Source organism: Lonchura striata, chromosome 11, assembly GCF_050655825.1.
Source record: "Lonchura striata isolate lonStrDom1 chromosome 11, ASM5065582v1, whole genome shotgun sequence".
Taxonomy (NCBI): Eukaryota; Metazoa; Chordata; class Aves; order Passeriformes; family Estrildidae; genus Lonchura; species Lonchura striata.
Window position 1 is genome coordinate 17,253,590 of NC_140713.1, and position 10,510 is coordinate 17,264,099.

The 10,510-nt window shown below is 49.7% G+C and overlaps 1 protein-coding gene across 6 annotated transcripts in view; it reads left to right on the top strand.

The window, feature by feature from the left end:
- The first annotated feature begins 4,149 nt into the window (after positions 1-4,149).
- NUP93 (nucleoporin 93) overlaps positions 4,150-10,510 on the top strand; it is an 83,132-nt gene continuing 76,771 nt past the window's right edge. For 3 of the 6 annotated variants that reach the window (XR_014957914.1, XR_014957915.1, XR_014957912.1), the window contains exons 1-2: positions 4,150-9,811; positions 10,375-10,492. Coding sequence is in view for 3 of the 6 variants with exons in the window: in XM_021535211.4 (XP_021390886.1) it covers positions 9,633-9,811; positions 10,375-10,492 (297 nt within the window). In the remaining 3 variants the exon portion in view is untranslated. The remainder of the gene's footprint in view (positions 9,812-10,374; positions 10,493-10,510) is intronic. The other 3 variants (XM_021535211.4, XM_021535210.3, XM_085589699.1) reach the window with 3 other exon arrangements.

The window sequence follows — 10,510 nt, forward strand, 5'->3', positions numbered from 1 at the left end:
TTTGCCGCTTGGGACACCTGTATGGGAATTGTCGAATTGTCGCTGCAGGGTGGGAGAGGGCTGCTCAGAAACACTCCTGTGTCCTTCCCTAAGTGGGCTCTGCACCTTCCTTGAGGGAGGAAAGGAGCTTCACAGGGGTGGATCTCATCCTACATGTGGGGCTGATGTGGGCATCTTTGAGGTGCTGGTCTCCCAGGGAGGACAGGTGACACACCCAGAGGTGTGGGCAAACAGTGGAAGGAGGGTCTCTAGTCCCCTCCAGCCTTTCCTTGGCTACATGGCAGGTGCCTCTGCACTATGTTAGGGGCTTCCTTTGGGTGAAAGATTTTGTAGGAGCAAGTGTGGTGGGTGGGAGGGTGAGCTGTGCTGGCAAGATGCCTGCCCTGAGCTGCTGCTGGAGAGCATTTGGACAAATTCTAGTGGGGACAAAGCTTCCCTCCTCAAAAGCTTTGCAAGCCCCAATCCATTGCAGAGCAGATCCATCCCCAAAAGGACACTTTCCCTGCAGTCTCCCCATGCCGAACACCTACAGCTACAGTGCTTGGCTCCTGCTGTAGGCAAAACTTCCAAGCACTTTTTTCCAGCTCGTTCTTGGGAAGCACCTTGCTTAAAGCTGCAAAGTCCTCCAGATGCAGGAGGGCAGGTAACAATAGCTGTGAATGCAGTGCTTAGCTGCCTGGATTTCGGGTGGCTGCTGGAATGGGGGAGGGGGGGCGGTGGGAAGATGCATACTAAGTGTTTTGCTTCCGAAAGTCTCTGCCAAATGGAGCAGCCACTTTTAAGGCAGATGCCTGCCCATACATGTCTCCTGGGTGTGCCCCACCATAGATGTAAGTTCCCAGCCATGCTGCCCTCACCCATTTTGTGTCTCTTCAGGCAATAGGACAGCTCTGCCTGGCACGAAAATCTCCTGCAGCACTTGGTGACAAGGCACCACGGACAAGATAAATTTAAAACCCAGGAAAATTTGTCCCTTGGGTACCCACATAGTCCTATCTGTTAGGCTGGGTGACACAAGGTGGGGTGTCTGCACAGTGGGAGCATGGCAATACCAGTTCCCAGGGATGTTTCAGGCATCCAGGATGATCCAGGCTCACCCTTTCCCCAAAGTCTGCCCAGCTTCAGCACATGGCTCCTCAGACCACTCAGCACCCAACTTGGCCAGTGAGAAAAGCAGCACTTAGCTCAGCACCCATTTGCCTTTTAAATGTGTTGCCTTATTGCATCAGTGTGTCTTTGCCTCAGCAGCCTCCCAGCACTGCTTGTTGCAACAGAGGTGTAGTGATGGAAATGGGTTTTAAGGGTCTGCCCTGCCCTAAATATTTAAAAACAATCCCATGGGAAGACGCTTTGCTGGAAAAGAAGACTGGCATGGCTCTGCTGCTGGAGCCATATGAAACAGGGCTGCGACCCCGGCCACTGTAGCGGAGGGGCTGCAGACTGAGCCCCCGGGGCAGGCGCCCGCATCCTGCACCAGAAACAAAGCCGGGCGCGGATGGGGTTTCCCCGCACAGGAAGCGCCCCAGGCATCAACCGCTCCCCGGTTCCCAGCAGCGTGCCAGGGTAGGATGTGGGCACACATTTCTGCACCTTGCCGCTGCCAGCCTGCCCTGCCTGCTCCTGGTTCTGCCTGCGCGCCCGTCTGGCAGAGACCCCCAGCCTTGGTGCCTTTTCCAGCCTCCCCAGGATGGATATGGGGCAAGGAAAGCCACAGGACCAGTGGAATGAGCTGGTCAGGGATGTATCCAGTGCCTGCCCTTGCCTGTAGCTGCTCTCAGTTAGGTGGGTGAGGGCTTTCTGGTCCCCTCAAGAGTATTTTCTATTAAAAAAAAAAAAAAAAAAAGTACTTGTTGATGAAGCAGGAAGTGCTCTCAGCCTCTGGACAGCTCTGTATAGTGGGAGGGTGAGGGGAGCCTTTCTTGATCCACGAAGACGCTGATGTACTTTATTGAGCCCCGCCAAAAAAAGTCCAGCTCAGTCTGCTGAGGTGGTTTGAGGTGACCACGATCCCTTCTGGGTACCCACGGGAGCCAGGGCAAGGGGCTCCTGGGTGCACTCCCAGACGAGCAGCCCTGCAGCTGCCCATGGGACCGCATTCAGTTCCGCTTTTTCTAGCTGTGTGTGAATCCCAGGGGGGTGATGGGTGTCCGTGACCCTGCGTGGCGCTGACACGCACCATGTGCAGGAGGGACACGTGCCCTGTGCAGAAGGGATGTGCGCTCTGTGCAGAGGAGCGATGCACTGTGTGCAGAGCAGATGAGCACCCTGCGCACGCATGACAGGAACCTCTGTGCCGCGGGGACATCGCCCTGTGCCGAGGGGACAAGCGCTGTGCGCAGCGGGGACATGCACCCAGCGCACAGAGCAAACACACCTGGCGCAGAGGCGACAGGCACGTGTGCACAGGGGAAATAACACCCTGCCCTCAGGGCAGAGGGAAAATGCACCCAGTGCGAGAGGAAAATACAGTCATAGAATTGTTGGAAAGGTTGGAAAACCCCTCTAAGGTCATCAAGTCCAGCTGCTACCCCAGCGCTGCCAAGCCCACCCCTAAGCCAAGTGACACATCTACATTGTTTTTTTAAATCGCTCCAGGGGTGGTGACTCCACTACTTTCCTGGGCAGCCTGTTCCAGCGCTTGACAGCACTTTCACTGATGTGTTTTGACTAATATCCTGTTTAAAACCCCTGGCACAGAGATGAGATGCTATGCTCATAGGATGGGCACCCAGGATGGAGGGTACACGCATCTGATGTAGAGGGGACAGCACCCTGCGCATCCTGGGCAAGGCAAAGGCGCCCTGTGCGCCCAGTGTAGAGGGACGGGCACACACAGAGGGGGCAGCACCCCTTGCCCCCCGTGCAGAGGACCCGGGTCCCTCCCCAGGGACGGCTCTCCCGAGCGGCTCCGCTCCGGGCGCCACCGAGCCCTTCCGCAGGGATCTGCTGCCACCTGCCTGCCCGCAGCCCCGCCGCCGCCCCGGCTCCCTGCCGGTCCCCGCCTCCCTCGGTCCCTGCCTCTGTCTCTCCTTTCCCGGCCCCTCCGGACGGCTGTTTCCCCGTCCCGCCTCGGAGGGCACCAGCGCCGGTCTCCGGGCGGACCAGGACTCTCCTCGCTCTGGAAAGATGCCCCGGGAGCCTGGAAGGGCTCAGGGAGAGCTGAGGTGGCACAGCCACCCTACCAGGGCGCCTATCCCATCAGTACACCCATCACACCAGGACAACCATCCCACCAAGGCATCTTTCCTACCAGAGCATCCATTCCACCAGGGCATCCTCTCGGGGACAAGTGCTCTCCTCAAACTGAAGTGACGGGCAGAAATGTACCCTGACCCCCTGCACGCACTTGGCAATTAGGAGGAGTAGTTACAGCCAGTGCCAGAGCTGCCTCTGGCCTGCTGGGAATTTCTTTTTACATGGGAAAATTTGGAAATAGAGACAGTGTTAATGGGGAAATCTGTTCAGCTTTGAAGGTTTGATGGGTGATGTTTCAGAACAGCAGCAAAATCCAGGCTGTCTCTTACACAAGCAGGCTGTCGCCTTGTGGGTCCATGAAATTCCCAGTTCCCAGATTTTGCCCAACAAATCCTGTGTCATTGGCAATATCTGTTTTAGGGCCATCATGTGTATGTCCAAGATGGGACCAAACACAGCGAATCCCTATACACCCTCAGGGCACCATTATACAGGTGGTGGTGTGAGTACCTGCTGGCTGCGAGTTTGTTTGCTGGTGTATTTGGCCATGGGAGGCAAAATAGGGATGAATTCGTTATCCTCATTTTACCTCCCACAGAATCAGCTCACAGAATCAGCTCACAGACAGGGTTTGCCAGCAAGAGTCAGCGCTTACTAAGAAGGAAAAGGGGGAATAGAGAAACAGTCCCAGAGGAACCTTCTGTTATTTCTGTCTGTATATCTCTTATTTCACTGATTTCGGCGCGGCGCACGCAGCGCGAGGAGGCGGAAGGCAGCCTCGAACCCCTGATCTCCGGAGGCAGCCGCCCCCCCATTCGGTCCGCGCCCCCTCCGAGCGCCTCAATCAAGTTGTTCTCGCGAGGGAGCGGGAACCGGCGCGCTGCGGAGAGCGGCGGCTGGGCCAATAGGAGCACGGGAAGCCGGGACGCCCGGCGGCTCGGCCAATGGGAGCGCGGGAAAGGGCGAGCGGGCAGCCAATGGAGGCGCGCGGCGCGGGCGCGGCGGGCGGCGCGGAGCGCGGCGAGGTGAGGGCGCCGCGCGGGCGGGCCGGGGTTCGGCGTCCTCCGCTTCTCTCCCCCGCTTCTTCCCCGCCTGCGGTGCTCGCTGCCTGCTTCCCCCGCACCCGCAGCTCCCGGCTGCTGCCCCCCGCCCATGGCTTCCTCTCTGGCCCGTGCAGGCCGCTGCTGCGGCGGGAGGCTGGCTGGGAGCGCTCCAGGCCTGCTCGCGGGCCGTGCCGGGGCTCCCCGGGGTCGCTGCCGTCAGTAACCCGCGCTGAGGCAGCGGGGCCGCTGTGGATGCGCGAGGAGGGCTCTGTTCTTCCGAGCTTTTGTGCGGGTCGGCAGTGCCAAGCCCGGCTGTAGAAGGGTGGTTTGGTGTTTAACCCAAGTGCAGCGTTGGTGCTTAAGGGAGCAGAAGTTGGTTGTCTGGGAAGGTTTCCGGAGAACGGGTTTGTGTATGATGTGTGTGGTTTGGTGTCTGTTTCGAGTTCTGTGCGTGGGGCTTGTTCTCTCCCACCCAGTGGGTTTGCAGGTTGGTTCCTAGGAATTCTTAGAGGGTTTGGAAGGGACTTCAAAGCTTATATAGTTCCACCTCCCGCTACCATGGGCAGAGACACTTTCTGCTAGACCAGGCTGGTCAAGGCATTATCCAACCTGGCATGATGAACACTGGCAGAGATGGGACAATCACAGACTCCCAGGCAACGTGTGTCAGTGCCTCACCACCCTCACAGTAAACAATGTCTTCCTAAATTTCCCCTCTTTTAATGTTTATCTATTACTCCTTGTCCATCACTACAGTTCTGACAGAGTCCCTCTCTGGTTTTGCTGTAGGACCCCTTCAGATACTGGAAGAGTTTATGAACAGTGAGTGGAAGGGCTTGAATTAAAGTCCAGGTGCAAAGAAGGGCTGCTTCTCTTCTGCAATTTGGTCATGTTGGTCTGGGAACAGTAGTTATGGCATGGAGAGTTAAGATGATAGTGAGAAAGAAATACCAGTTCCTCTATGCTTTAGTGCTATTTCAGTTATGTTGTGTCATAAAAAATTTTCCTACTCCTTGGGGAAACTGACAGAAAAAGCTTAAAATTGCTTGGAAGAAAGCATGGGATTCTGTCATCTAAATCCATAAAGTTTCTGTGGTGCAGAAATTCAGGAAATTCAATGACAGGAAGTTCATTGAGGGGAGGATATGGGTTTTCATTTAAGGAGCTCAAAATCCTGAATGCTCTGTCTAATGAGGATCAGTTTGCCACCCTGTGCAAGTTCCTGCTGAGTTGGGTGCTTAAAATAAAGGCTAAGTGTTTGGAAAAGAGGGAACGTGGTAATATAGCAAAACTGCCAGCTGAGTCAGTTATTCAGGGCAATGGGAACTTGAGACCTTTATGAGGAATTGATGGCAGATGAAAGGGTGTTGACAAATGTGTGCTAGTGTGTTTTGGTAGAAATCACTTCAAATGCCTACTCTTTAGGTCCACTTTAAATAATGAACACTGTAGAGAAGCATTGTGTGCCCTTCCTTGTCCTTTCTTACAGTGCAAGTAACCCAGTGTAACTGCCTTTAAAACTTTGAAAAAAAAAATTTTGTTCAGCATACCTACTGTAAGGGTTCTCTGGGACCATAAGAAGATTGGATTTTTGCATATCTACCTACAAATGAGATGAAGAAGAAAATATGCAGGACTGAAAGCCTTTTTATAGGACTCAGAGAAGCATTAATGGATCAGTGGTAGAAGAAACAATAGTATTGTTTCAAAGGTTGTTGTGTGATCTATTCAGGATTTTCCTGCATCTGCCTTTTGTTGCAGGGGGAAGAGGCTGTTGTACCAGATGGGGTACCAAATAAAGCTTGAAGCTTTTAGATATTTTTAAAGTGGCCTATTGTGATTTATCTGGGTTTAGTGTAGTTAGGGTATGGAAGCTTTCCCTCTGTTAGGTTTGATAATCATTATTGTGTTTTATGGACAAGAGGATGGTGTGCTGAAAATGTGCAGCAGATTTGGGTTGTACAATTGTCCACCTGCTCTTTGATTATCATCTCAGTGTTTCTTAATCACTTCCTCTGTCTGTAACATGGAGATTATGTTGCTGACTTCTCTGAAATGTCTGGATGTCTGCTTATGCCACGTGCCATGCAAGAGCTGGGTATTATTGCTGCTGCTCAGACAGAATTCCCCAGGCCTGCAGAATGGACCTTTTACTTATTCATGTTTAGCTTAATAGACAGAAGCTGCTCCATTCTCTGTAGCATCCCAGGCTTGGAGCCTGTTGAAAAAGCACTTTTCACCTCAGATATTGGCTGTAGGAAGCAGAACACTGCTGGCTTGGTCTTACTACTTGTGCTCTTGTGTTTTCTTTCCACAAGAAGCTGATCCTGACTCATCAGACTGGGTCTCTTGAGCACTTTGAGGGTGGAGCCTCTTTGAGAAGCCAACACTGGATTTTTTCCTTTTTCTTTCCCATTTTGAATAATCTTTCTGCAACTTGTGGAGCTCTTGCTTTGTCAGCACTCTGAATGTAGTGAGTGAGGTTTTCCTTCTCCTGTGACATCTTCCTTTCTTTTTCCTAGAGCACTGGGAAAACCTAATTTTTTTACTGTTTCTCAAAGTTAATTGGTTAGTTGACACAAACCCTGTCAATGTGTGAAGTACAGCAGACAGACGGGCACTGGAGTATTTCAGCTTTTGTATTTCTGAATCAAGTACAGTAAAATGTTCATTGTGGCTGTATTTGGAGTAGAATAGCTAGAGTTTTCTTCCTAAGATAGCACTGTAGTGCTCTTGAGGAGTTTTTAGGTAAGAAATAATCAACTATAATCAGTCTGAATAGACTTAAGAAACCTGTCATCTGTTCTGTTTTCTTTGTGGCTTAAGCTTAGTGAGTTTGTACAATATATAGTGCTTAAGTGTGGCTTTAAATGTTCAGGAAATTAAACTGGGCTTTAATGGAATCGTGGTCTAATGCAGCAACTTCTATTGATACGTCATCAAAGTTGTTTTACAGAAGAGCTCTTTCAGTCCTGGCTTTTTGCCCAAGGTCAATCTGGTTTCACTGAAGTTAATTTAATTTCTGAATATTTTCTTTCTGTTAGACGTTGGTTGTTGCTCCTTCCCCAGCCAGACATGAAAATCTGCTGTTGCTGTGGAAGCAGTTTCCATCTTGCACAGCAGCATGAAGAGTCAGACTGCAGACTTGAAATGCAGTAAATTCTGTCAGGGTGGAGACAAAGTTGTTTGCACTATTACGAATATATGAATCTTCAGTCTAAATGTTTGAATTCTGTCACTTATAAAAAGCTGTTTAGTGTTGACTCTCTGAGTTTGAGATGTTGCTTCCAGTGCTTGGTTATGATCAGGTACTTTAACTTGCTCCAAAATAACCAGTTTGTTCCGTATTTGCTGAATTGGGTTCAGTCTCACAGAGTTGTTGCAGTTGTACTATGCAGGCAAACTTATGTGACAGACCTTACATGGTATTAACAGGGTGTCTGCAGGTAAAATGTGCAGGTTGAGTGCAGTTCTGTAGCACTGACTTTTCGTGCTTTTGGTTTCAGCAGTCTGAGAAGTTGGTGCTTCTTACACTCCCAGCTTTTTATCTTGCTAATGAAAAGAGGAAGTGGACCAGATCGGAGCAAATCAAGCTGATGTCTGTGTTGTTCTTACAGTCACTGCTCCTGGAGGATCTCATCATCTTTGAATGTACAGGACAGTGTCTGTTCTAGTCAGTGTCTGCCAGGAGGCTGTGCCTGGCAGGGGTGCATCTGAGTTATTGCAAGTAAACACTGGGAAGTTGTTCTGTACTGCATTGCAGGGCATGAAGCTGCTTATTTCCACCCTCCTCCTCCCTGTTCCACTCCATCTCTGTGGCACACTAATCCGTTCAAACAGATCCGGTCTCTGCTATCTCACCTGATTAACAAGTCATTGCAAATACAATCATTCCCTCCCCCAGCTTCCTGAAGTGTGTGGGGAGTGCTCCTGAAATTCTCCATTCCTGGATGCTGTTGTTAGGGTTTGTCCTGGCACCCAGGCAGGAGGATTTCTCTCTCAAACTGCTTATGTCTGAATGAATCATCATGCAGTGCTTTTAAATCATTTGTCCAGACAGAGGCAAGTGCTGCTGCTGCTGCTCATAGTAGTACTTGGGAGTGGTGGTGAGACTGAAATTCTACTGTAAAATTGCTTTGGTATGGTTGAGGAGTACAAAAAATACTTGAATTGCAGGCTATTGATGATTTGTAAAAATCCCTGTTTTCTTCTTAGGGTGCTTCCTTGAACCAGATAGTCTTCACTGATTTGACTTTTGAGTAAATGATAAACAGTTGGAGTTAATGCTTGAGATCTGGTTTCTCTTATGTCTTCCCTGGCCCTCTGGGTTTGGGTGCAAAAGCTATGAGAGAGGGACTGTACTTAAGATTTCCATCTCTGTAGCACCGTTCAGCACCACGGATTTCTGTGATCTGTGGCTTTATAGAGGTGCCTGATGCTTATTGCTTGTAGCTGGTTTAGCTGCAAACTGTGATTTGATGTATGGAATTGAGGTCTTGGGTTTCATATTTTGTTAATGTGGACACCACTGTAGCTACATGTCTTTTTCCATAGTGATCCCAAGCACATATGCTTTCATCCTTTTTCTAAAAATAACAGGCTTCATTCTGAATTTGAAACTGCATGATGCATTTAATACATCTTCTCTTACAGCCCTTGCTTTGTGCTTTAACTTTTTAAATTATTCTGTCACTGAGTCAGTGCAAGGAATTCACGCATTGGTGAAACTTCCTGCAGGCATTGAATTTAGACACAGGTCTTCTAAACTGGAAGAACATGAACTTATGTCTTTTGGCTGGGGGTTAATGACATATGGAGCAACACATTTTAGCAGCTAGCTAGTTATGGCTGTCTGTGTGCATCTGTAGTTCGACTGTTTTGCTACTAATTTAACTTCATGTTTATGTGTGTTTTCAGTCCACATGTATTCCTCTGCTTGCACATGTATGCATCTTTTTTCATAGTAGATAAGAATATAGTATCATAGGATGGGAAGGAACCCATAAGGATCACGGAGTCCAGCGCTCCCAGCAATCTATTTATGTGTGTATGCAAGTAGTTTATAGCTAAATTAACACCAAATTCTTCACAGGGACTTCTCTGCTTTCATCCTCCTTTGTTCTAAGGCAAAATATGAACTATGATATGACACCTGCATCCCACTTCTGACAGGTCCACAGACTGTAGTCTTGCTTGAAAGCTCTCCGAGACTGCTTGTAAAGATTTCCTTGATGTTTAATGCCTCGGGAGAATAGACAGTATATCCTGTTCTAGAAGACCTGCTCTTGCTGGTCTGCCTGTGACCCCACAAGCATAGAAACTGTTTATAGCTGAGCAAGAATTCCCTTTTTCCCTGAAGGTTTCTGTGTGTCTCGAGCGAAACCTGCAGCAGAGATGGACACGGATGGCTTTGGAGAGCTGCTGCAGCAGGCCGAGCAGCTGGCAGCTGAGACAGAGGGGATCTCGGAGCTCCCGCACGTGGAGCGCAACCTGCAGGAGATCCAGCAGGCCGGGGAGCGCCTGCGCTCCCGCACCCTGACCCGCACCTCCCAGGAGACTGCCGACGTCAAGGCGTGAGTACCGACCCTGGGACTCTGCACTCGGGGTGGGAGCTGTCTATGGGTTTGGTTTCCAGCGTGGGGGGAGTCCTGCTGGGAGAAACAGAATGATTGCAAAGCTGGTTTTTAGAATGACCAAGCTTTTAGCAAAGCTTGTGTTTTGTTTTTTTTTTTTCTTCCAACCTTTCTCCTACTTCCAGAAAACAACAGGATAGTTGAAGGGTTTATCTGAGGAGCTGCTGTTTTTGATTTTGGACACTAAAGCTGGAAAGTGCAGTACCTTGTTCTGTCTGCTGCTGAAGATGTTTACCAACACAGTGTATGTTTTTTTTCTGTTTGGAAGGACTTGGCAGCTGTGCAGCACTGCAGTGGAACAGCAGAAAGAGTTCAGCAGGGCTGAGGTGTTTACATAGACACGTAGGCCTGTTCGGGGTTTGATTCTGTGCAGTTTTTGTAACACATTTGGGAGTACTGTCTGTATGTGGCTAGCTGCTGACTTAAATATTGACAATGACTCTGCATTTAGAATTCTGTCTGTTCAATACTAATTTAATATCTGTACAATTTATTCCTTATAGATCGGTTCTTCTTGGGTCTAGAGGGCTTGATATATCCCACATTTCTCAGAGACTTGAGAGTCTAAGTGCAGCCACTACATTTGAGCCTCTTGAACCTGTGAAGGACACTGACATCCAGGTAGGGAAATTTCTGACA